Raw genomic sequence first — 27,011 nt, forward strand, 5'->3', positions numbered from 1 at the left:
GGAGTGGGATTCAGACGGTAGGCATCCCAGACTACTGAGGTTGCCATTTGAAACAAAGCTGATCTGATCTGCAGACTTACCCTGAGTTCACCGCGCCTTCTTGTACTATTAATCCACTTCTTTTAAGAGTAGAGCTCTTGTTCTTTTATCCTTCCCTTCCCCCCCCACAGAACTTTGCAAATACAAGTCACAGACAGGAGGGACTTAAACACATTAGACTCTTTGCCCTTGTATTCCGCTCCTGTACTGGAATACATAATAGGATCATATAGGAAAGTACTTGTCCTAAAAGGAACTAAAATCTCTTGATAGTTGAAACTGACAACATTCATTTTACCTATTGCTCCCTCCACCTCTGGTTCCCGCCCTGCAGCCTCTCAGCCTCACATCTGAAACCACCCCCAGGGTGGTGGCCATGCCACAGGGCTGTACCTGCCTCCTAACAAAAGCACGGCACCTCCAGTCAATGTCCCCTGCCCTACGCTGTCAGCCCCAGGGCTTCTGCAACACCAAGGAGACCAGCAGGGGAGCCTAGGCAGCACTGGGCAGGGGTCATACAAGGTCAGGAGGGAACAATCCAGAAGGAAGTCTCACCCCAGGAGGACTGGGAACAAGAAATAAAGGGTGCTCCCATGTTGAACTGCGGGTAATTCTGAGAGGCTGCTCCAGGCGCCTCAGAAAGTCCCGGGCAAGGGCAAGGTCCCAGCTGTCCTCAGGAGTGACCTTGAGGATTCCACTTCATGTGGACTTGCCTGCCGCTCTCACTCCTTGGTCCCTCCCTCCTGCTCCCTGGAATTACCTCCCAAATGAAGCAAGAGCATCCAAGCCCTCTTCCTAGACTCACCTTTAGAAGGTACCCAAGACATTATGGCAACCATATTTCTTACTGAGTCACCAAGTATCTGTTGAGTACCTACTGTGGGAGTGACTGTGTGTAGCGGTGCCCTCTACATCTGTCAGTCTAGTGCAGAACAAATGGAAATTGAAATGGAAGCTAACACATGCACACCCACATGGCTGTAGAAAAGGACTTTTCAATGAAACGATCTCGGTCTCAGTTTTAGCTGAGTTCTCAAGATAATTGGTGTCAACTGCTCCCATTTTGCAAAATGTGATCCCAGATCACCTCTGCAAGGCTTGTGAAGTCTCATGACCATCAGCTTCCCTCCTACGTCCAGTCTTTAAAAGACTTTGGAGAGGTTAAGAGAGGTAGTAGATTACAAGAGCTCTTTCTTTCCCTCCCTCTCTCCCTGCCTTCCTTTTTTTTACTTTTCTTTCCTTTTTTTTTTTTTATTTTTTTTTATTTCTTTGCTGGTGCTTTTATGAGGACCTCTGCCCAGGGAAGGATGAGAACGTGGCCCTCTCTATGTTCTTATTGGGCAGCGCTGCTCCAGACCCTCTTCAAGTTACCCGTCTTTTCACATCTATCACCTGTCTTCATCACCAGACTGTCAGATCCTGGTGGACAAGGGCTGCTGGATTCAAGGCTACATCCCCAGCGCTGGCACACAGTAGGTGCAAGGTCATTAACTGCCCAACGAAGCGACACTGCGTGGGGAAAGGTAAGCAGGGCGGAAAGCGAAGATCCCAGAGGAGCCTGCCACCCGGGAACCCAGACTCAGCGGCTGTAGGAGCTGGGGCCCCGCGACGCACCCAGAAGGAAAGACCTGGTGTGGACAGAAGTGCCTGGCGGGGGGTGGGGGAGGGTCGGCCCCGCCCCTCCCCACCCCTCCCCGCCCCATCCCCGCCCCCTCCCCACCCATCCCCGCGATCCCGCCTCCCATCGCGCGTCCACGGTTTCCAGGCAACGGCGGAACTCGGGAGCCGGGCAGCCTGCGGCGTGCGGAATGGGACCGGGCCCCTCGGCGGGCGGGACCGAGCACGGCAGCTAGATGGAGGAGGACGAGGAGGAGATCACCGCCGCCACGCTGCGGGGCAAGCCCCGGCCGCCGCCCATCTCGGCGCTGTCGGCCTTCAGCTACGTACCGCCGCGGCGTCAGGACCCCAGGGAGCACAGCTACTACTACCGCCAGGCCAGGGTGAGCGGCCCGGGGCGGCTGGCTGGGCGGACTGCGGAGCCGGGACGGATGCGGGGAGGGGAAAACTGAGGGCGGGTCTGCACTGGCGGGGAGGGGCCGGGGCGGGGTGATGGGGGCGGGGCTGCAGGCCGGGGCGGGGCTACCTGCGGAGTGCGGGTAAATGAACTTTACAACTTAAGTATGCAAAGTCTTTATTATTGCCGATGCATTTATGATTCACGCATAGCATTAATGCACAGCGTGAGACGACCAGTCACAAAGCAAGGAAAGTCATGTTTTAAGTTGGTGCATGCTGTTTTATTGAAAGTACATAAACATAATCTGACTAATTGACAAAAATGAAAAAATTCACAGTACACCATTTTATGTATATCTTTGAGGGGTCTTATTAATTACCACCTTGAGGCTATAGGGAAATAAGATAAAGGATTAAGCAGATAGGGGCCAAGATACATATCAAAAAGCAAAAAAAGCCACTTGTCAGTGATAAAAGCCAGGGTGCAGGACCCCGCTGAGGACTCTGGGCAAATAAGTTTGGGAAGACTGAAGCTGCAAACCGGATGGACCTCCTCATCCAGCCACTACAACTGTGGGCCCTGGAAAAAGCAGAGAAGACCCCTGACCTCCTGCGGGCCAGGCACTCCCAAGGGAAAAGGGGCAGAGTCGAGTCTGGCAGACTCAGTTTATCCTTCCTAAATTCACCAATCTGACACATGGCCTCACCTTCCTGGGGCCAGATCAACCAAGGGGTAGACAGATGCCCAAGGTGTGAGGGGATAGGGGCTCCATACTTGGAAGGAGATCAGAAGTGGGCAAGAAGTGTGCCCCTCGAGTGCAGGGGCCTTGCATGGGAAGGCTCCTGGGCCAGATCTGCCCCTCCACCTCTTCTAACAAAGTTTTGTGAAAACAGTCACCTGCCCATGTGTTTACTGTTGCCAGTGGCAACCACAGAGAGCTGAGTAGTTGCAACAGTGACCATAGGACCTGCAAAGCCTAAAATGGTGACTCTCTGTCCCTTTACAGAAAACACTTGCCAACGTCTGCTCTGATGTCTTACTGCCCCTGAAAGGTACGGATGGGCCTTAGACAAATTAATGCAAAGTACATTTTAAGAAAAAAAATTCAGTACAGTTGATAGCTGGGGTCACAGACAAATTCAAGTCCTGAGGCCTTTATCATCACGGGGAAGAAAATGTTGCAGGAGAAAGGTTAACACCTAAATAAAAAGCCTCCAAAGCAGCAAAAACAAAACCAAAAACAAAAAACCAAAAGACATTTCAAAGTCCATTTGCAAGCCAGCTACCAATGGCAATAATGTCCTTGTACTCTCTAATATTTAATCATCCAGCAGCTGATTCTCTGACCTTGAGATCATTTGGACTAAAGAGGATGAACTCTGTATCACAGGTTTGCTGGGGACTCAGCTGCCCCTAAATTCTTTGTACTGTAAATGATTCCAGGCCTCACTCAAAGCTGAGAAGAAACACTGCAAAACTAGCTCCTAAGTCAACTGCTGTGTGTCACACTCGCTGGTTAGTTCGTTAGTAGCACAGGCCCGGGAGTCCTGGGTAAAAATACTGCCTCCGTGTAACTAGCTGAGCAGATTGCCCAAGTCACAGAGCAAACAAGCCGTCTCACCTTGCCCGTCTCTAAATCAGGGATCAAACAGCACCGACTGCATGGCGCTCTTATGAGAATTAGTTTTATTAATGGGTAGAAAGTGGCACATAGCCCAGTGTAAGGAGAGCTCTTTTTATCATTATTTGTTGTTCTTAGTGATGGTTAGAGTTTCCTTTCATTGAGGCTTGAGTCCCCGGGGCCTGTCTTTTATTCTCCACCTTGTTCAAGGTTGGAAATTAACACAGGAGAGGCAGGTAGTCTGAATGTCAATCTGGTGGTTCCTGATGTTCTAAGGCATCTCCCCTGCGGGAGCCCGAAGTCAAAGCTCGGACAGGAGCACACTTATTTAAAGCCACAGTAATGCCCCGGATGTTAAGACAAATTTGTCCTCTAAAGCTACCAGCGAAAATGCTATCAACTCCTGTTCTGCTCCCTAGGGGGCTTCTAGCAGTGTGGGCTTTTTCTATAAAACAGTGTTCCGTAGATTCAGTTCAATGCTGTTTTTAAATTACTTTTTTCTTCTGCCTTATGCAACATTTCTGCTACTGAAATGGAAAAGCTAAGTCAAAGGAGAATGCCCTTTTATGAAGGTTTTGATTAAATTTCTCAAAGTCTAAGAGCTACATTAAAAAAAAATTCTTAGGCAGTTCTAGAATAATGCCTTCTGTCATGCTAATGTGGGTTGTGGATAGCTCTGTCCCAAGGGAAGCTTCAGTCAGAAAGCCCCACCTTAGTTTTGGTGGGATTAGCCAACTTTCCTAGCCAGTGGTGGTGGAAAGAGGCAAGGGGCCGACTGTTTCTTTACCGTCCTGATACTGAATTTCCCTTTGCCAAGTGCAGCCAACAACTTGATAAACATAACCATGGGTGTTGACCGCGCAGAGGTGCAAAGAGGCATCTCCGAAGGGTCTGTGCCTGCATCCAGGATACAGGACGTGAGTTCAATACCAGCTCCCAAGCCCCTCCTGGACCCTCTTCACCTTCAGGCATCAAGCACATTTGCCACACAGGCTTGGCCACTGTCCTCTAGGGGTTGCGGAGGACAGGTGAGCTCCAGTTCTGTTGTTGATTCACCTGTTAAAATCTAGGCAAGTTTCTCTCTGTTCCTGCAGACTCTTGCACCCACATACCTTCCAATCCCAATGTGTTCGAACTGAATACAGTTATGCCCCCCGCCCGCCCAACACACACTTCCATTCCCCCTCCTGCCCGCTTTTCTCCTTCACATCTAGTAGTATCTAACCTACTAAATATTTTACTTAGTTATCTTGTTGGTTTTTTTCTCTCCTATTAAAATATGAGCTCCATGAGGGCAGGGACTCATTTGTATGATGGCTCTGTCCTCAGCAACGGAAAGAGTGCCCGCGGGTCTCACCGTTGGTGCGTCAGAAACACCTGCTGCTGATGGACCGGTGTGGATGAGAAAACGGATGCAGCCTTTTTAAACAAAGAGACAAGTCACCGATTGACAAGCTCAGCCTCCTAGACTAAATGGAGGTTTCCTTTTGGATTATCTGCTCTTTGGGTTATCCTTGACCTTGCTCTTCTCCTGAGGGGACCAAAATTGGGAGTGGACTCTGGTTGCCCCTCTCTTGGCTGGGCCGGCTGCACTTGCACTGTTTAGGGACCTGCCCCTGGGAACTGAAGGGAGCTGACTGTCTCCCTCCAGGGCAGGTGGAGCTTAAGAAGGGGCAGGAGGGAGGGAGAGGAGGGGAGGGAGGGTGAGAGGGGAGGTCACGTGCGTCCTCCTAGTGGAAATCATGCCTGCGGAAGGAAACACCCGGAGTGGGGAATATGTGTTCCTACCAGTCACGACCACCCGCGAGCACACAGTGCATGCCTTTGCATGTGTGTTTATGAAGGTGGTGATGTGTGTCAAACTTTTAAAAATAAGAACATGTTCACACATGACCACACAGCTATGTGTATATATGTGCAGCCAGCTCTTTTCATTGAATAGTATATCTCAGACTTTTTTTTTTTCAAAATCATCCCCTTTTAGGAAGTACAAGCAAATGATACATGAAAACAAACAGCATTTTCCCCAATATATTTGACCAAGAGGCTCATGTAAGATTAGATTGAGGTTTTAGCCCCCGTGGATGGCCCTTTGTTCCGGGATGTGAATCGCTGGGGGGGGTGGAGCGGGGTGAGGTGTGGCGAATGGGGAGCTGGTGTCAGTGGACGTGAGAAGGCAACTGGCTTCACTCTTATTAAATTGAGGAACTATTCAGATTATTTGGAAAGTTATGAAAACTTACCAAACTTGCGATCTTAATACACCAGAGAGGAAACACAGTCTTTGCCACAAACCAGAGAATAGTTGAGTATTGTTCTTTTAAAGAAGTTAACATTATGTCCTTGACAAGCTACGTTTCTTCTGAGACAGAGAATTTTGAACAATGTTAAAATTAATGAAAACACCCTCCTTAAGCCTCATACACTGCTAGACTCCCAAGGAGAAGCACTGAATTTATCAGAAGTAAAATGAGGCCCTTATGAATCAAAGAAAACCACATTCGGTCACCTTGGGAATTTTCAGTTTTAAGGGTAGGTCACAAAGCTCTGGGTAGTCACACAGTACCTGAAAGCCTCCAGGTGAGAAGCAGCAGTAGTATGGCCCACGAGGCGAGGAGAGGAGAATAGCCCGGTCATATCCTTATTCGTCAAGGTGGGCTAGGGTGTGCTATGCAAACAAATGGACCCCAAACCCTGAGAGTCTTAACCAGCGGTGTGTCAGGGCCGGATCATACTGACAAAGATGGGATTTTTAGCATCTCTTCTGAGCTCTGCATTCAATTGGAAGCCTGAAATTGGCCATGATGGGAGTATTTACACCACAGGAACCAGGTCTTTGTTCTCCAGAAAGCAGGTCGTTGACATAAGTGCACCACTGGCCTTAAACATGTAAACATAATGTAATGGAGTAGAGCCCAACATGTATGTTTCTCCTGGGCGGCTCTTCTTAATGCAGTAACTTGGGAAACTGGGCTCCTCTGTTATAATGGTTCCATTATTGCCAGGCCTGGGACTCTTTGGGACTTTGGGGTCCTTCCCTGGATCCTTTAGTTTGTTGGCCAATGAGCAAGGAGCGAGACAGTGGAGGCCTGCTGAGAGTTTCTTAGGGACCAGGCCTAGAAGGTGGTTTCCACTGGTTTCACCCACATTCCCTGGCCAGAGCTGGTCACCTGGCCGTGGCCTAATTGTGATGGAAGCTGTTCTGGAAGAGGATGTGTTTGGTGAGCATGTAGTATTACCCTTGCCACAGTTACCATGGAAAAACGTGTTAATTTCCTTTTTCCTGTTTCTTCCTTGCAGAGTTTATCTGGTTCAAATTTACGATGTAGAGTGCATTTATATTCAAAATTGTCTGAAAGGGGTGAGAATATAAAGGACTTGAATCTCAGTTTGCTCAAAATCTTACCCCAACTATTTGTGTGAGAGTTTGTATAGCTTCTGGGAGGAAGAGAGCTTCCAAGTTTGGGAGGAGGCACTGGGTGTAAGAAAGCCCACAACCCCAGAAGGGATGGCGCCCAGGCCCCCTGTGGACTGGAGGTGGTAGGACTTCTTCCTTGTTTATGAACTTGCATTAGTCATGATAAACTAGGTTATGCTGCAGTAACAAACAACCCCCAAAGTCTCGATGGCCTAAAACAAGGCTTATTTCTCATGCAAAGTGTCCAACAGGGATCAGAAGGGTGACTCTGCCCAGTACAGTCCCTCAGCAACCACCGTGGAAGTGGCTAACACCTCAGTCTGAAGCTTCAGGAGTCCCTGGCAGTAACTCTTAAATGCTTCTGATTGAAGAGTCACATGTCACCTCCACTCACTGTTCACACTGGTTAGAGCTGGTCACATGACTTCACTAACATAAAGTAGAGGGAAGATTAATCCTCTGTGCAGTCAGTAGAGGAGAGCTGCACAAAGGTGATGTCTACCAAGCCAGTTGGTCTACAGATTCCGTTTACCTGAGCCGAGTGTTCCACAGTTGGGTCTCCGGTTCCACTGCAATAACCTTTGTACCATCTCCATTCTTACTTTCCATCGTTCAAAAGATGGCTATGTCTCCTTACCGTGTATGTTTGTTAGAGCTGCTGTAATAAAGTACCACCAACCTGGCAGCTTAACAACAGAAGTTTATTGTCTCATCGTTTCTGGAGGCTGGGTGTCTGAAATCGAGGTGCTGGCAGAGGGGGGTCCTTCTGAGGCTTGAGGGAGAAGCTGTCCCCGGCCTCTCTCCTTAGCTTGCAGGTGCTCGTCTGCTTCCTGTGTCTCTTCATATCACCTTCCCTGTCTGCCTACCTGTGTCCATGTGCAAATTTTTTTTATAAGGACAACAGTCTTCTCAGATTAGGGACCCACCCTACCCCAGTCTGACCTCAACTAATTACATCTTTAATAATCTTAATTCCAAACAAGGTCATATTCTGAGGGGTGAGGACTTCAACGTATGAGTTTTTGGAGGAAGGGATTCAACCCTTAACACACAAGGAGCTTACTCCCCAGTGGCTCTAGCTATGGTGGCGTGGGCCTTCTTGTCTGTCTCAGTCACATTCACTTGCTGCCCCCAGGCCAGACAGGAGCTGATCCTTCCTTCTTTGGTGCCACTGTACATTGTACAAACCTCTGTTCCTCCCTGTGCGTTATGTTGAAATGTTTTAATTAGTGGGTCTATTTCCGTTCTCAGCCTTTACGTGGTTTCCTGTAAGGTAGAGAGTCTCCCTGCTTCTGTCTCAGAGTCTAGGAGAGTGCCTGGCACAAAGTAGACCCAATGTGCTTTGGAGGTTGAAAACTGAAGGCCCCCACCTGGCTTATGGTATTGGCCCAGGACTACAGACTGGAGTGATTTTTCAGTGTTAGGAGTGGGGGTCTCCATATGGAAACTGATGGTGGGTGATCAGACACCACAACCAGAATAAGACCAGAATACAATATAACAATACTCAAAACACAAAAGGAGATTATCAGAGAAAAAATAAAGGGACTCTGTTTTGCTTTTTTTTTTCTTTTTTAAAACAACATCACTTGTGAAATAGAGGCAACCCCTTGAGAGATTTTAATAGCCAAATACCAGGAACACAGAAGCTCTGTTTTGTGGTAGCATCTAAATCCAGATTGCCTTTTATTAATATCATGTTGCTTCAAACCATAAAGGGATAAAAAAAGACAGGAAGAAGAAAAGTTAATAATTAAAATCCAGGAAAACCCAGATTTTTGGTTTGATTAGGTATTGGAAATAGTCACTAAGTGAGGCTTCCTGCCCCGTGATGGATTAATATTTTCTTATTTTTTCAATGATAGATAAAAATTCATTTTCATTCTGGGAATTCCTGAGTAGGCAAAATCCCCACATAGAAGACATAAAGATTCTGATCACATCCATCAGCAGTGAGATTTCTAACAAAGACACTCTTCTAAGATAGAGTAGGCTATTGGTACCTAATCCTGGGGATGGGAGGCCGGCATTGCTGCTCATAGATGTTACTTTTATAGAGTATTGTAGGAGACCCGATTAGAATGGGAAGAAATAGGCATTATTCTGCAAAGCTGCATGTCGCAGTGTTTCTCCAACATAGGAGACTTCCTCCCTCTTTCAGGTAACAGTGATGGCATTCTCATTCTGTTCTCGAGTCCGTTCCTCCCTCCCAGGACAAGTTCAAGGACTCCAGGGGCTTACTCAGTTCAGGAGGGTGAGGCATGAATGGGCCACCTGCCCAGGAAGTCAGCACCCGGAGGATCGGTTCCCCCTGATGTCAGTGCTGCCCCCTTGTGGTGGCGGGGCTGACCCTCAGCGTGGGAGCAGCTGGTCACCCGCAGGGGGTGCTGCGGGAACTGAGGCTGGGCGCTGGTCACCTCCTCTGTGACCCACGGTTCTCAGGGTACAGAAGGCGGCACCTCTGGCCACCGGTGCAGCTCCCACCCAGGTGCTCAGTCCTAGGGGACCAGGTCATCCTGCTGCCCACTGCGGGTCCTGCCAGAAACACACCCATTTCACAGGTCAGTCAGGCCGGGAGGGATTCCAGCCACAATGGAACATCTACATTATGACCAAGAGCCCAGTGTAGATTACTGTGTAAATGCGGGTGATGCGGGGGTGCTGAGGTTTCAAGTTACTGTTCGTGTCGGCCTCTGCCGGGCCTGGCCAGTGGATCTGAGCCCCAAGGGGCAGGGTCTGCATCGCAGTACCCGCCTTACAGGAGGCAAGCATCCTTCTCTGGAGAACCTGTCTCCCACCATCCCAGCACAGTGGGCGGCACCCTTAGCTTCTGCTGTGTCTCTTCAGGACCCACTGGCCTGGTAGCTTACCCCAAAAAAGTTTTGCTGCCAGGTTTGCTTAATCTCTCTAGGCTAGAAGTGAGCACCCTGCCAAGTCCACCAGCTTCTGCTTCTGTGGACGTCCTACAGACTGATATTAAAGATACTGAGATTTCTTCACCATTTCCTGAAGGTTTTTAAGTTTGAATTTGATACACAAATGTCTGAAATTTAAATGGTCAACGTGATGGATATTTTCTTTGTGCTATTTCCCCACTGCTTTTATGCCTAGGAGATCCCCTGTGGGTTTTCTTTTCAGTTATTTTTCTAATCCATCCAGAGTTTACTTTTGTCTGTAGTGTGATGTGAAGACCCAAGTTTCCTTTTCTTTTTTCCCAAACAGCTAGCCAATGTTCACAGTACCAAAAGCTGAGTAATGTATCACTTCTCCACTGATTTGGGTCTTTTGCTTTTGAATCCTATGAGTACAAAGTTACCTTCAGGAGGTTGTAGGTTGTAGGTTGCCTTCAGGAGGCATGAAAGCTAGGGCCAGCCAAACCAATGCATGCACAGACGCCGCAGCTGAGGGGGACAGAGAAGACAACACCAAGAAGAAGCTCCTGCAAGGTGACCTCACTAAATGCCCACTGGGGCCCAGATCCAGAAGCCACGTCTCCTGCCTGCAGCCAGCTAGAGTGACTCAGAATGTAGGCTAACCAGGATTCCAGCATCACTGAATAAGGGCTTTGAACATGGTGCCACCGAAATTCTGAAGAACTTGAAAATGATGTTTCTAAAAGACGGCCTTGTTTTCCTGACGAGCTGGCTAACAGCACCAGGGCAGCAGCCATGTCTCGGTCATCTTCAGACCTTCCTGAGCAGGCGCAGCGTGTCCTGCAGAGGAGGCATGGCCCGTGAAGGATTGTTCATGGCTGGGCTGACACTACCTCACAATCCAGCCACGCCCACTGTTGCCAGCAGCTCTGAGTTCCCGCACTGAGAATGGGCGGGGTGTGTTTTACAACAGACAGCGCACACATTGTGCGTCCTTCTCTCCGTTACCTTCTACCTCTGTGTCCTGCGGTTGGAGGGGATCGTTGTAGCATTACCATCGGGGAGGAAACAAACAAGCACAGGTCAGAAGCCCCATGATCCCAAATTCCAGGGTTTGCTGCTGGGGGGTTCAAGGCGGCTGGCACTTGGCTGGAGGAACATGAAGGACAGGCCTGATTATAGGGCGAGGATTAAAGATCAGCTAACACGTGCATTTCTTTTCCTTTTACGAGATACCAAATGAGGCAGTTTTATTTTCGTAGTAAGAAAAATTGGGGATAAAAAAATGGAGATGTTACAGATGGTAGCTCTGTTAATGGGATCATTTTCGAACACATCAGAGCTGTATGTGTGTGCGTTTTATACATATGTTTGCTATATATGTGTATATTATGTATATATATACATATATAACATAGCAAATATATATGTTCATATATATACGAATTACAGTATTTATAGCTGTCTCATATGATTAAAGAAAATATTTCTGTCTCTCTAGAGAGGGAGAACTTCTATTTGGATATATTGTCCTAGTATTCAGAGATGGTTAGTTTTTCAAAGCAGTACAAGCCTATTATAGAAAAGTTGAGAAATTCAAGAAAAGTAGAAATGAAGGAGAGGGACTTCCCTGGCAGTCCAGTGGTTAAGACTCCACGCTTCCACTGCAGAGAGTGAGGGTTCGAGGCCTGATCAGAGAACTAACATCCCATATGCCGCATGGCGGGGCCAAAAAGAAAAGGAAGGAGAAAACACATATATTGAGTGGACTATCATTGTTTTAAGATGTGAGCCCTACCCTAGGGTCCCACCCCATGGGGGCCTCTCAGGAACCTGGGGCCTGGCCCCCCTCTCTGGTCACTGCCCGCGGGGTGACCTTCCCATTCACACTCGGTGCAGTCAGGAATCTCTACACGTCTCCCCTCTCCATCAGGGAGGGTTTGGGTTTTCAGGCCGCCTGAAGCTTCCACAGCTCAGCCCTTGAATAAACCCATGGCTTTCTTTCTCTTTTTATTCCCAGACCGGAATCATTTCCCTCTATGACTGTGTTTTTAAGAGGAATCCAGGTTATAATCAGAAATTGCACCGAGACGACAGAGAACATGCAAAAAGCCTGGGACTTCACGTTAATGAGGAGGTAATGGTAAGGCAGGGTATCCCCGGGTGTGAACAGCTTTCCCGTGTGTGTGTTTCTTTAGCACTGTGTCCAGCTGGCTGCAGGTAACTCACCTTCGGGCAGCCCTCCCCTGTCTCGCTGTGCCAGGAAGTGCCGCTCACTCCATCTGCCATGTTAAACTCTGTGTTATTTTTTGTGACTGTTGTTTAGTCCTACAGAATGTAACAATTTCATGACAGCAAAACTCAGTTCTTTTCAACAGATAAATAGGTCTTTGCTTAACCTCTGAGTCCTGGCTATCATAGTTCTAAGAAGCTGGACTTCCAGGGATGAAACCACACATGTAAAAAAGAATATTTCTTCCAAGTTACCAGGCCACTGTATACACCACATCCGTCTCAGTTCTTCTTTGATCTTTGCATGGTTTTCTGAAAGGGAGGGCTTTGATGCTCTTCAGCTACACAAGGTATGGGGGGGCGGTGACCAACAGAGGGAACCAAACTCACAGGGTGAGAAGGTCAGGTTCACACCAAGTTCATGGGGTTGGGGGTGGGAGTGGCGGTGGTGGGGAGGCGGGTTGTGGGGTGAGGGGGTGGGGAAAGGAGGCTGTCTATCCCCTGGGCGTGGTTGCGCCCACCTGCGGCCGGGTTAGACCCTCCTGCTAAGACACACTAGGTTAGACCCTCTTCCACACTAGGACATTGTGTCCGTAAAATCTGATTGAGGACAGTATGTCTATTAAAATCAGGATGCTGCATTAATACCGTAATCTTTGTACAATACACAGAAATGTGAATGAAAAAACTTCTGGTGGGATTTCTTTTTGGATCAGAGCATTTTTGCCTGTGGCTGTTAATGTTTCAGAATGCAACTATGTCACTTTCAATGAACCTTGTAATTGATGTGAAATGAAGCAATGGAGATGCTATGAAGTATCACCGCTGAAGTCACGGATAGTAACATTTTTTTCTGTTGTTCTGGTTTATGTTAATTCATCCCAAGTTGATAGTTAAGTTAGTGGCTTTCTCTCATAAGCAAACGCCTGGCATGACTTAGATCCAGAGTTTCTGAGCACCTCCCATGTGCCACTGAGTGCAAAGGGAATAAAACAGAAGTGTCTGTCCTCCTAGAGCTGACATTCCCACAAGGAGACAGAAAAATAAAAGCCTAATAAATAGTGAACCAAATTGCAGGTAATGATAAGTGGTATGCAGAGAAATATAGCCTTTTAAGGAGATGGGGAAAATGAAAGGGATGAGGGGGTTGGGGACATGATGGGGGCTGGGGGGATGGGGGGTTTCAGGAGATGAGAGGTTCTGGGGAGATGGGGCCTCTGGGGAGATGTGTATCTGGGAGAAGGAAGAAGGTGGACAGAAGACAGGCAGAAGCAGCGCAGGGAGAAGGGCGGAGAAGGAGGAGGAACAGGACCCTGAAGTCAGTGGGTACCTAATGCAAGATCTGGGTGTTTCCTCTGAACGACTTGAGGACACCTGGCGGGGCCTGAGCAGAGGGGACAGGGTGTGAATTGGTTGAAGAGGTGCCCCCGGCTTCAGTGCGGAGGGGCCCTAAGAAGCCAGGTGGAGGTGGGATGCAGGTGCCCGGGCACGTGAGCGTGGACAGGTAAGAGCTCTCTGCTCCCCCCTCCCCACCCTCCCCCCCAGGAGCGGGAGAGGCCGGTGGGGGTGCTGACATCTTCCGTCTACGGGCGGCGCATCCACCAGCCCGTGGAGCCTCTGAATCGGGACCACGGCCGCGCCGGCCATGTGAAGGCCGACTTCTACCGGAAGAACGACATCCTCAGCATCAAGGCGCCTGGCTTCGGGCACATTTCTCCAGCCTGACGCCCTCCCGTGGCCCGAAAGGCGCGTGGGAGTGAGGGTTGGCACGGGCGGTGGCGGGGCGGCGTTGGCCTCCGGGCCCCTGGGTGGACCTCCTGGGCCAGGGGGCACCCCTGATGCGCCCGGGATGCGCAGGGGCCACGGGAAGGACCACGCAGGGCTGCTTTCCGCACGTTTCCTCGGCGACCAGCCTGGCCAAATGCCTGCGATTCTTGGGATGGACACCTAGTATGACGGTTTTCACGTGAACCGATTTCAGGTGAAATGATGCTGGAGACTGACCCACTGTGAGCATCCGAATAAAATGAAAGCCTTGCTCCCCCTTGACAGTGGTTGGGTTGATTTTTGTTCGCTCCTCTCCGCGTTTGCGAGTCTGCGTGGCGGAGGCACTCATGGGAATGGTGTGCAGGTACTTTTCTCACCACTTATGGAAACTGCTGCGGCCTGATAGTGCAAAGTTAACGGGAGCTGTAATAAAATTGCCTTTTGGCACAACTGAACTCCAGAGTCTACAACATCCCCCCCCCCCCCAAGAGGCCTGAGCCACAAATAACAGAACTGTGCACAATCGAGGACAAAAGCCCCTATTCGGATGCGTGGCCTCGGTGGCCAGTGATGCTGCTGTCACTCCTCAGTGGAGAAGCAGCCAAAGGTCACGGGAGGAGACTGGGCTTTGGTGCTCAGCAGACTTGGGTAAGGCTGTGGCTCCTGCATTTTCCAGCTGCGTGGAGTAGGGCAAATCGTCTCACCACCTCCAGCCCACATCTCCTCATCTTTAAAGGGGGAGTTCCGAACCTTGAGGAGTTTGTGTGGGAATCCGTAAGCCACTGGAGTGTGGTCTCAGCCGGCATGAGAGGGGCTGTGGCCGTTACTCTGAGCAGTTTTCTTTTAGCAAGCTGCTGCTGCTTTTAATCAGAGTTGGAAATGTTTACTTTGGAGATGGTTTGAAACTTATTCAAGTACTAAGATATTGGCTATGTTTCTAATGAATGGATCTCTTGGAAGAAATCACCGCTTATCTATCGTGATTAAATTTTCCACAGCTTAGCAGTTAATGGGCAGGTGATGTAATTAATTTCACTGCTGACTCATCCATTGCTGGTTTTATTGTCTTGACTCTCCAAGGACTTACGACACTGCATTTCTGGCAATTCCAAGGCTGAACGAGTCTTAAATATATAATATATAATATTGTTTTTTCACTATAGGTGTGTTTTGTTTTATTATTTTTTTCCCAAATAGCAGTATATTTGAAATGCCTTTGGGTGCGTTAAGCATATTTATGGTAACATCATAGAAAATATATAAAGTCTGGGTTATGGAAATTTTTAACAGTTCCTCTTTCTTTAGTCTTGATTACCAAGAAAGACAAGGCATCTCTAGGAAATGCCTTCATCTGAAGGAGCTGCAATAAATTAACGTCAGACTAGATTGTTTATAGTTACTTTAAGTCAGACCCTACTCCCTTAACCTCCTACTGCTTCTAAAAAGCAGGACTTGAATTGGGCAAGATTTCAAAAGCTCTCACATTTGTCAGGCAGCAAGGGAAAATTAAATGTATTTCTTTTCGCATCTTGACCTTGACACCTGAAAGCCAATCAGTGAATGCCTGTTAGTCATCTTACCAAAGAGAAACATGTATTAAAATAATTTGTTTTGAATTATTAAATTCCCATTAGTCAGTGTTTTTTCAAAAGCAGTGTTGCTGTCTTTAGGATAAAGCACAGTGAGCTGGGAAAAAGAATAACATGGAAGATTCATGACTGTAGTCTTTTCCAAACAGATGTATTAAAAATACTGCAGTGTTAAGGGGACCGGACTCACGGTGTTTTTCATGAGAGGGGGTGTCGTACAAGTCTTAGAGGTTAAGGAGGGTTTTGAGGCGAGGTTCTCACGTGTTACCAATGTCACAGGCCTGCTGGGCTGATGCATATGAAACGGTGAGTCCTCCCATTTGCATGATTTGCCCACAGCAATGTCCGTGGTTGCCCGAATCTAGGGAGTCACTTTCAGATTCAGGAAACAGGCAGGTCTCCATTCTAGTCTCGTCTCGGGCACGGATCAACTGGGAAACTTTGCACAAAACCCGAACCTCTCTGCTCCTGTTCCCTCTGTTGTAAAACGCAGCAGGCCTCAGGCTTGACGGGAAGCAGAATCATCTGGAAGACTTGCTCTGCAAAGCACAGGGAGCACGCTGCCCCCTTTCGTGCCCCTCCCCCCCTGCCCAGGATATCTGAGTTGGCAGGTCTGCGTTGGAGCCTGAAAAATGTGCGTTTGTGACAAGTTCCCAGGCGATGCTGCTGCTGGCTGGGAGCCTCACTCTGAGAGATGCACGTATGCACAGACCTTTGCAAGGTGGACTTGATAATGACTCTGATTGCTTTAAAAAGTCTGTTGTTTGATAAGACTGGAGATACGGCTTTGGGAAAAAACCAGAAAAAACAGTTTTCCTTTTGCATCCCGGCACAGCGGCTGGGGGGCACATTTAAGAGCACTTGGCAAATCACCATCCGCAGGCGTCTACCTTTAAGGGCAGGTGACAAAAGGAGGCCCAGGATGGATGCTGTAGGCTCTAAGGGAGGAAGAACCTACAGGGGCAGTTTGAAGTCAAAGAAAGCTGGGGCATTCTAGTCCAGATTTTGGTTACAGTGGAAGCAAATGCCCTTATATTATTTTCCTTCTCTCAGTCACCTTTTTGGAGAATTAGATGTATTAAGGCCAATGCTGAGTGGCAATTATAGGATCAAAAAATTTCTGACTGAGGCAGACAATTGGATAAATCATGCTGTATTCCCACCTTGATGATGAAGCCCAGTTATTAATTTCGGTAGGTGCTTTTTACTGAGTGTGAGCCAAAGCCCTGGCAGGGTGGTTGTGTTGGTCCTGTGATGTGCTGGCAGGAGCAAGGCCTGGGTACCTGCCAGCCTCTCTCACGGTCATTAGCTCTTTTAATCAGACCTGACCCCATGAGCTACCAATGAGGAAAATACTCCTAAGACAAACTGAAAATTGCGTTCAAAGTCTCACTGGTGGTGAAAAACCAGAGTCAGGGATCAAACTGAGGCCTCCTGCTTCAAGTCCAAGTTCCCAGCCACTTCCTAACGCATCACTGGCGTCCTCTGCTTCGTACAGATGCCTGCCCTGAGCTACGGTCTGTCCAACCAGGCTGGTATTTGCAGCTTTGCTTTTAAACATTTGATTACACATGGCCTCTCTATCTTTCACTCTTCAGCAAACTATGAGTTCTTTATGGGAAGAAAGAAACCAAAACTTCAGAGTTGGATTTACAAGAACACAATTTTCCAGGGCTTCTCTCTTCAAAAGTGCATCAAAGTTTGCTTTGTGCCTTTTTTTTTTTAAAGATTTTTTTGATGTGGACCATTTTAAAAATCTTTATTGAATTTGTTACAATATTGCTTCTGTTTTATGTTTTGGGTTTTTTTGGCTGCAAGGCATGTGGGATCTTAGCTCCCCGACCAGGAATCAAACCTGCACCCCCTGCACTGGAAGGCGAAGTCCTAACCACTGGACCTTCAGGGAAGTCCCTGTGCCTTTTTAAGTCTCCTGAGACATAGCAGGCAGCTCATGGGGCTTTGGGGGCTTCTCTCGTTAGTCAAACTATTGTGATGGCTGATGTACATAGTTCCAAATTATTCTGTGTCTCTTAGCTCTACCGAAGTGTTACAGTAGCCCAGAGTATGTGGAAAGAGTGCATGCTGTCGCTAGTAGAGACATCTTTTTACTAGTAAAATATTTTTCTCTGCAGATGTTCTCTAGAGAGGCCAAAATGAAAACAGACCACGTGACACAGGGAAGCATGCTGTCTTTCTTTCCAGGGAGTTGCTTAATCAAAATGATTGGCATCACAAACTTTGTCCCGATCTGATTTACCCAAGGATAGCTCAATCTCTGCTTCTGGAGAGCTCCTCTGAAACGACTGTCCATGGGAGAATAAGTGGAAAACCAACTCAGTTCTGGAGTAAACCTCAGGGCAAAGAAGAAAGGGGAGGAGGACGATACAGACCAGCAACCAAAGTACATAAAACTTTTAATGAATTAACTTTACAAAAGACAATGGCATCAAAACATCAGACGCGTTTGGTACAAAACTAGGCCTAGGTTTTAAGAACTAATTGTGGTGATGGATGGCAACGTGCTGCTGGCACGAGACACGACGGAGCAAGGTGTCGGGGCCACGGATCCCAGCTGGCCGTGGACAGTCACTGCAATGGGACACATAGGTGAATACAGTCGGATTCCACTGGGGTAAGAGAATCAACTTAGTCACAAACACTGTGTATTTTAGTATCGGACTAGCGGATGCGGTTGGCGAGCTACCCTATTTTTCCAGAAAAGAACATGCACCGGAAGATAATATACACCCCCTAGTTTTATTGCCTTAAGAATTTTTGTTTGTTTCACCTCTCTCATCTTTGTCAGTTTCTCTGAAGGCTTTTCCGCTGTAACGTGCACTCCTTTCCCTTCTGCTTAGGAGTAAGCACAGTGCAAGTGGCAGGGCGATCTTGGCACACGTCAGACACCAAACGGTAGGCCACCGGGTCACGGGAATGAGTCTGTAGAGGCTCCAGGGGACAGAACAGAGCACACACATCACAAACGAGGGACAAAAGTGGCAGTCAGAAAGTGCATTGTTAGCTTCCTGAAAATACAGTCTTCTTGCCAAAACAAAGGCCACGCTTCAGGATGCCAGGTTGCTCTGGGAAAGGGACCGGGACATCTCTGTGTTCACAAAGTACGTCTTCAGGTCCCCCTTTCCTTTCACGTTGATTATTCCTCGACACGTGCACGTGTACCCCAGGGTCTGCAGAACAAGGCTCGTCTCCTCAGTAACCTGGAAGCACAGCGACAGATGAAGAAGTGCTTAGTGCAGATGTGGACACAGCCCTTTCAAAGGGCACTTGACTACAAGGATAAAGAGCCCCCAGGCGTTCATGCTCTTTGACCCATTCATTCCACTCCTGAGAAACCAGTAGAAGAGAGAATAATCCACGAGAGGAAACGCTAAGGATAATGTTTAATTCAGTGCCGTGAAAGTGAAAAACTGGAAACAGCCTAAGAATCAAGTAATCTCCAGGGTTCAGTAAACGATGATGCAGTCACGATCAACATCACGGATCAGGTGATGAAATCCTGTCGAACCATTTCACCCCCCCGAAGTGAATTAAGCCCAGACCCACGCCATGATTTTAACCATGTGAAGATTATGCGTTCACCTATGAGAGACCTGGAAAAAAGGAAGTGAAACTATGTTGAAGTGGGGGGATTTTAGATGATGTTTACAAATTGTTCTGAATGCCATTTCGTGAAATCATGAAAATTAATGGTAGATTTTAATATAGATAAAACACACGAGAAGCAGCACAGTCAACTCTGCAAATGGTCACGTGTTTCAGGTTTAACGCACGTGAATAAAATGACCTAAAACTGAAAGAAGACTAGGAATTGGCACCAGCCTAGGCCTGGGCAGGATGCTCTGAGTCAGGTCTGGAAAGTCTCCCCCCCTCACTGGATTGACTGGGATGCTGAAAGGCATGGCCCCTCCTGGGCAGCCTGTTGATGTGATACGACTCCTGATTTCTTGCCACTGCACCACGAGGCAAGGACCCCACCGTTGCACTGCGTCCTACTCCTGCTGGGTCAGTGCACAGGGAAATCTGCTGGGTAGGACAGCTCCTCTCTCCGAGGGGAGGGGAGGTGGGTTGTACTGTGTTCATCTTGAGCATGTGCTGTGCTCTCCTTGGGAGACCACACCTAGGATTGAGGGCAGGGGTCTGATGCTTGCATGTCAGGGAAGCCCCCTGCAAAAGGCATCATCTCAGGCAGAGAACGTGTAAGGTGCACAGACTTGCTACAAACAAGACCTCCGTGTCTGAGGTGAGGGACCACCCATCAGGAAAGTGGTCCCCAACCATGACCCGCCCCCGCCCCCCAGGAGGTATCTGGGTCTGGAGTAGAGAGGTGGGGAGCTATTTCCCCAGAAATCCCTGGTAAAGCTGCTTTGGAACCATGTGAAACAGCAGAGGAGGGGGAGGTATTTCCTCCTACTTCATTGGCGGACACAGACATGGCACCTGTGGGGCCTGGCCACCTTGGGCACGTGGGTGACACACATGTGCCGGGCACGCTACACTGCAATTCTGTGTTTGGTGTGGACGCCGTCAGGGGACCATGCACTGGTGTGGCCGCAGCAGTGAGCCAGCCCCCTGGTGGCTGAGAGGGGCCTAGAGGAGGGATGCTGCCACCGGGCAGAGGCAGCAGCGCATCCAATCCACAGGAGGGCTGGGCTTCTAGAACGCATGACAGCACCCTGGGGCCCTAGAAGTAAGGCTGAAGTGTGTGATGTGAAGATCTCAAGGGCAGGCTGTGGGAAAGAGCCAGAAAAATCAGTCTGTCTTCTGCAATGTGACCCAGTGGCTGGCTGCGTTTCCCTTCTGAGCAGAGCAGGAAGGGAAAGGGGGATGCAGAGGCCAGATGCTCATGTCCTGCCCTCCCCAGGCTGGGCCCAAGTCCTTGGGGGAGACAAGTGTAGCTCCGGAATATTAGATAAGAACTGAAAAAATACAGACATAGTTAAGAAACTCAGATGACAATATGTTCTCCTGATTAGAGTTCTTTGGGGCGATCAGAATTAGAGAATGCTACAGGCAACTGACTTCCGGCCTTCCATACAGGGAACAAAGACATCGTCTGGAGCCTTGGAGGTTAATTTTGCCTGCCACTCTACCCACCAGACAGAAGACCTGGGCTTCCCAGGATCGTGGGAGCATCCCTGGGCAGGGGGAGGGGCCCGCGATGTGCAGACAGAAAGCCCTAGTCAGAGGAGCCCCATTTCTGCTGAGAGCTTGGTCTGGGGTGCATGCGTGTGCACAGACGCACATACACACCCCCACACCCCCTCACACACATCCCCACCCCCCCACCCACACACACATCCCCACCCCCCATACACACCCACACACACCCCGACGCGAGCACGCATATCCTTCTCATTCTGAGGGTGAGTCCCGCGTTCTGGCACCGTGGCCCACGCAGGTACACGCAGTCACCACTGCTTCTAACTGCTCCGATCTTGGAATTCTCCCCCTTGGGTGGATTCCAGAGCTTTCCAACCATTTCCAGAAATCCGAATCCCAGGCTAGTCTGATCTAGTACTGTCATTCCCCATCGCTCCATTTCACCTGTTCCTCTCCGTGCTTGGCCCTCCACTCGTCCTCCCAGTTCAGCCCCGCGGGGGAAGAAGGCGCGAGTCACGTGTGGCTTGGGTTACACCAGGGAGAAGGAGAAGGGCACCCCCGCTGCCCCTCCCCCCAGGCAGGCGCATTGCCCTGTTGGTTGCTGTGATCACATACTTTCCCAAATGCAATAACCTTCATACGATGACACAGTTTTTGTTGTTCACAGTTAATGCAGAAATGAATTACTATTTCCCCAATAAAAAGTTTAAGTTAACTTCAGGGTTTACTTTCTTCCCTCTGTTTTAATATATTATCCTCGTTATATACTTATTCATGGTTCTCAAGAGGACAGATGTAGCAGGTGATGGCAGAGCAAGGCTGAATTACCTGGATCTTGTCCAGGACGCCGGTGCTGTCCATCCTGCTGGCCACATTCACGGTGTTGCCCCAGATGTCGTACTGTGGCTTCTGAGCGCCGATCACACCGGCTATTACAGGGCCGTGGTTAATACCTGTGACACACCAGAACCAGGTTAGCACGATTCAAATCATGAACTTGACCGTGTGAGCAGCTGTCTCAAACAGGGAAGTTTTACGAGACCTTTCTGGAACCGTCATTATCGAGCAAACATCAGCCCAACTCATGGAACGCTAAGACAAAGAAAAATAATTCCTCTAACTTATCAGCTCAAAACCATTAAAATTTTTGTCTTTCTTCCTCTTCTTTTTTTTTTAAACTAACAGTGTTTTAGTTCTTTGTTTTTAACAAATTTATTTATTTGTTTATTGGCTGTATTTGGTCTTCATTGCTGTGCACAGGCTTTCTCTAGTTGCTGCAACTAGGGGCTACTCTTTGTTGCAGTGTGCAGGCTTCTCATTGTGGTGCCTTCTCTTGTTGCGGAGCACAGGCTGTGGGCACGTGGGCTTCAGCAGTTATTGCACGTGGGCTCATTAGTTGTGGCTCTTGGGCTCTGGAGCGCAGGTTCAGCAGTTGAGACGCATGGGCTTCATTGCTCCGCAGCATGTGGGATCTTCCTAGACCAGGGCTCGAAACCGTGTCCCCTGCCTTGGCAGGGAGATTCTTAACCACTGCACCACCAGGGAAGTCCCTTTCTTCGTCTTCTTGATCCACACTCATATGTCTAACATTATTCCATAATAGCATAAAATTGGTACACTTTATAAAACTAAACATTATAATTGTTTTTCTATGTTGTCATACAGTCTTAGGCAAGAGATGATCATTATATTGTTTTCCAATAGTTCTGGAGTTAAACTACTTTTGAAATGCATATATTTTCATCTTAAATGGCTACCCCGAGTCTGTGAACTATAGTTATTGGTCATCCTGCTGCCAGTGGACTTTTGGGTCCCTCCAATGTTTTGCTGAAATGACCGCCACCCGCTCGACACTTGTGTTGCATTTGCTGCCTGCCATGCAGTCTTCTGTGAGCTTGACACGTACAAACTTCTCATTCTCACAGACCCCTCCCTGGGGTCTTCCCGCACCCCCAGTGTAGCAGGTAGGACGAGTCCCTGATTCCCTGTCCCTAGAACTCAGTTCAAACACACAGACCCACAGCTGTTACAGGCGTGGGGGGCGGGTGGGGGGGGAGTGGGCTATAGAAATACAAAGGTATTCAGATTGGTTGGTTTCTCCCCCTACGTTTTGTTGGGGATCTAAGACCCCCTCCTCCCTGCCCCCGTCTCACTGCAGGAGTCAAATTGCATGGATTAATGAGGGTGTTTCTGAGAGATTTCACTCCCCACTACTGGACTGCTTCACCTACAAGGCCAGTTACAGATGGGAGGCGAAGGCTCCTCTTTGCCATGGAGGCAGGAAACAGTACAAACACTGGTGCACAAAAGCCTTCAGGATGCGCAAGGGTGAGAAAGAATTCTCTGCTTTTGTGGAGAGCTCAGTAAAGCTCACACCTCTGCTTCAGACATCCGGAATAATTTACTCCAGCTGCCGGCCGGTGACCTCAGACTCCACTGCCCTCAGCCCTCCTCCGGCTGCTCTGAGTCCTGCTTGGTCAGCGGCTGGGGGCCGGGGAGAGAGCCTGGGCCGATATTGCTGACAACGGAGTGGCCTCCGCTGAAGTGCGGGACTGTGCTTGATTTGCGGTTCACACTCACTGACCGATTCTACAGCCGGACGTGCAGAAAAGGACATCAGGAGTGAATTTGGCTCTTACTTTGTATCACGATTTGGAGGGGCCGTTATCACCCTTCCGAGTTCCTACCGTCAATGGCCACTGGGTGGCGGCATGCCCGGAGGTGGGGCTGGGAAGCTGCCCGTGGGAGAGGCTGGGGGTTTGGGGAGAGGCCGGCTCAGAAGCCACCGAAACACTGAGCTGGGCTTCCGCGGAAACCTAAAAGAGCTGGTATGTGGGGTGAGTGCATAGATATTAATAGTTATTCAATAATCAGTACCTGTTGAAGGAAGTCCACTAGCTTGCTCCCATGAATTTGGAAAATAGTGTCATGGCCCAGATCAAGAACCCTGGGCTTTTGATGTGATGGATGTTACTAGCAAAGACTTGTCCCGTTCCCCTCGCAGTGAAGGGCTGTATTGTTTTGGCCCGTACATATTTGATGACAGATGGGGTGGGAGGCTGGGGTTAACAGATGTAAGCTTTTATATGGAGAATGGATAAAGGTCCTACTGTACAGCACAGAGAACTATATTCAACATCCTGTGATTAAACGGTAATGGCAAAGAATATTAAAAAAAGGAATGTGTATATATGTATAACTGAATCACTTTGCTGTACAGCAGACATTAACACAACATTGTAAATCAGCAATACTTCAATTAAAAAAAAGAATGTTTGACAATAGAGGGGTCATTCTGCGATGCAACTGATTTCTCTTTTCAAGGCGCGTCCTATGAAAGTTTGAGGAGCCCATTTTCCAAGCTGTTAAAGCAATAAGAAGCACCAGGTGGAAGGGGCACCTCCACATTTGATGGGGAAAGCGTGCTGCCCGCCTGGTCCTTCTCACCTTAGTACAGGTGGAGCCGGGTAAAGGCCCACTGTGCACACAGGTGAGAAGGTCTAAATAAAAATGTGTTCAGACGCTGACAGTGAACAAGACATACGTGCTGTGAACAGGATCCCATTTGCTCAAGAGACATCTCTGGGTTTTAAAATTCAGAACATATGCACAGTCAAGGAAGAACATCGCTCCAAATATTGGGATTTTTTAAAAAGTTGAAATCTGTAGGTAAGACAGGTGAAAAGCCACTCAGATAGAATTTGTTAAAAGAACTACGCTTATGTGGACTTGCTTTCAGAGGCAGCAAACTACGTTGCCAAGAACAACATGAAATGGTCAAAGAAGCTCTTAAATTCACGAATGGCTGTGAGTGACCATGCAAACATCGTAGGGCCGTGTGTACAGACCGTGTGAGGGTTTAAAACACACTTGTTTTGGACAGACACTTGTAAAAGGCAAGGAAGCGTGAAATGTGCTCAAGAATCAACTTAAAGCAAAGGAAGAACTTACTTGAATTTTTTTTTTTTTTTGGCAGAAAGCTGGCTTTTCCTCTGGATTTGAACATTTGATCTGAAAAGCTCCAGCTCTGTTAGAATTTAGGACATAGTTGGTGTTCTCGTAGGTCATGACCCCAGGAGTGTGGGACTATTCCAACAATTCTAGGATGCACTGTTATAAACATAAGTCTGGATGCAGCCCATAGCGGGTCCTAGTAGTATAAAATGCTGGAGGGGTTTACAGTCAGGCTCACATCAGCTCCTGGGATGCCTGAGGCTCTGCCTGCTGTGACCTGCAAAAGGGACCCTGGCTGGAGGGACTGAAACCCAGCTCAGGGTCCACTTCTGAAACCAAAGGTGTGCAGCCTGAGTGCAACCAAAGCCGGTATTTTTTTTTTTTTCTTCTAATTTGCACAGAAGAGCCTCGGGAGCTCACAACCGCCCTGGGCCCTTCCATCCGCCACCCAGTCCTGCTGATCTAACGACACGTGTGTCATCGTGCTGCTTCAACATTGCGAGGAATGTTGACCTTTCTGTGAATTGGTTCCTGATGTCAAGGCGTCTCCACCACCCACCCCAGACCTGCAGGACGTACCTACTCGTAACTTGAAGTCGTTGAAGGAGTGCTTGTTGATGGCATCCAGTTTCCCCACCAGGGCGAATGCAAACTCCACCATGGTGCCGATGTGCATGTACTGTCTCTCGGGCTCCTGCAAGAAAACAGACACAGCGGGTGGGAGTGAGGACTCAGCAGGCCGTCACAGGAACGCTTGTGCTGCAGACAGCGGGTGGGAATGGAGGCTCATCTCAGCCTGTGTCTGGATTCATCTCTGTGGCCCTGGCGTGACGTGGAGCACTGGACGACACTGAGTAGGGCCCACGTTGATTTAACCAGAAATCGCCAACACAAGACACCTTGGGGAGGGATGGATCCCCGCTCTCCGTTTGCCCCTCCTGCCTGGCCTTCACCCTTCTCTGCTGGGCTCTGGCTCCGGGAGGCTGACCTCCAGGGGCTGCCCCCCTAGTCCTGTGATTTCCTGTTGGATGGACCCATGTGAGGGCTGGGGAGAGAGAGGTCAGGGGATCTGTTCCTCCTCTTCCTCACTCCTCACCTGCTCCACTCATCCTGGTTCTGGAAACACAACTCTTTATTTGGCCTCCTTAGGGGAGGGGGTGTTGTGGCTGAATTGTGCCCCCCAAATTCATATATTGAAGTCCTAATGTCCAGGACCTCAGAATGGGACTGTGTTTGAAGACACGGTCTTTAGAGAAGGAATTAAGATTAAATTAGGTTATTAGTATGAAGAATCCGGTATGACAGGTGTCCTTATAAGAAGAGGAGATTAGGACACAGACACACACAGAGAAGACCATGTGACATGGGAGAAGGTGGCACCTACATGCCCAGGAGACAAGCCTCAGAAGAGACCAACCCTGTTGGCACCTTGATCTCACTCTTCTGGCTCCAGAACTGTGAGCAAATAAAGAAGTGTTGTTTCAGCCGCCCAGTCTGTGTCACTCTGTCATGGCAGCCTGAACAGACTTACACAGGGGACAACAATTTTCTGCCTTTGCTGGTCCCTGGGTGGTTTATCATCCCTTGAGGAATAGAGAGTTATCACCCAAATGGAGCTGAAGGAAAAGTCCAAGTTCTCCAATGCAGGTAAGTGGAAATTCCTAGTTCTCTTTACTATTAATTTGTATTTATGATTCCTGTTACTAATTCCTATTTACCATTAATTTGTAACACCTATTATGTTTGTATGTACTTTTTAAGTGCATCCTTTTGAAAATTCTATTTTTGGTTGTATTTTAAAAATAGATTCTTTATTAGTATTTGTATACAATCTATAAAAATGTATTAATTTACACGTCCTGAAGATTCCCCATTTTTGGAGTATAATTTTATTTTATTATTTGTTTTCTTTTGTTCATTTTTATCGGAGTGGTTAGGCGCACAGGGTGGTCTGGAGCACAGCTTCAGGAGGCCAAGCTGAAACGTAGCCCCAGTGCTGCCGTCAGGATGTACAGACATCCTCTCCGTCTTTCTTTTGTCTCTCTGGCTGGCTTGTGAGCTCCACAAGGGCAGAGGCTGTGTTCTGTTAATCCGTAGACACACATACAACACCAGGGTGCCTGGCACAGGAGAAGCACTTGGTAAACCTCTATTGAGAGACTACACTTAGGCTGGCTGTCGGGTAGCCGTGGGTGGGGGTGGGTGATGTCTGGGAGGAACAGAGAGAGAGTCGTCAGCTGTGATGGAAGGTCAACGCCCCGAGCGATGCTCCTGTGAGGAGCCAACGCCCAGAGGAATCATTCACGTACCCACTGCAGTGGGCAAGGGCTCCAAGGGAAGAAAAGGAAAGAGAGTATCAGACGGATGGCCTGGGGGAGGG

General features: G+C 48.6%; 2 protein-coding genes across 3 annotated transcripts in view; one reads left to right on the top strand and one right to left on the bottom strand.

Annotated features, from left to right (window-relative positions):
• The first annotated feature begins 1,850 nt into the window (after positions 1 to 1,850).
• Positions 1,851 to 13,980, top strand: CFAP90 (cilia and flagella associated protein 90). Its single transcript, XM_057710350.1, has 3 exons — positions 1,851 to 2,039; positions 11,989 to 12,105; positions 13,746 to 13,980. The coding sequence occupies exons 1-3, from the start codon at positions 1,893 to 1,895 to the stop codon at positions 13,923 to 13,925; spliced, it is 444 nt and encodes a 147-aa protein (XP_057566333.1). The 5' UTR covers positions 1,851 to 1,892; the 3' UTR covers positions 13,926 to 13,980.
• A 3,975-nt stretch (positions 13,981 to 17,955) lies between these two features.
• Positions 17,956 to 27,011, bottom strand: part of ADCY2 (adenylate cyclase 2) — a 401,037-nt gene continuing 391,981 nt past the window's right edge. For both annotated transcript variants that reach the window (XM_057708770.1, XM_057708771.1), the window contains exons 23-25: positions 25,211 to 25,325; positions 21,506 to 21,630; positions 17,956 to 18,774 (exon numbers count right to left, since the gene is read on the bottom strand). In XM_057708770.1, the coding sequence (XP_057564753.1) occupies positions 18,622 to 18,774; positions 21,506 to 21,630; positions 25,211 to 25,325 (393 nt within the window). In that variant the 3' untranslated portion in view covers positions 17,956 to 18,621. The remainder of the gene's footprint in view (positions 18,775 to 21,505; positions 21,631 to 25,210; positions 25,326 to 27,011) is intronic.

This window comes from Hippopotamus amphibius, chromosome 15, assembly GCF_030028045.1.
Source record: "Hippopotamus amphibius kiboko isolate mHipAmp2 chromosome 15, mHipAmp2.hap2, whole genome shotgun sequence".
Lineage (NCBI taxonomy): Eukaryota > Metazoa > Chordata > Mammalia > Artiodactyla > Hippopotamidae > Hippopotamus > Hippopotamus amphibius.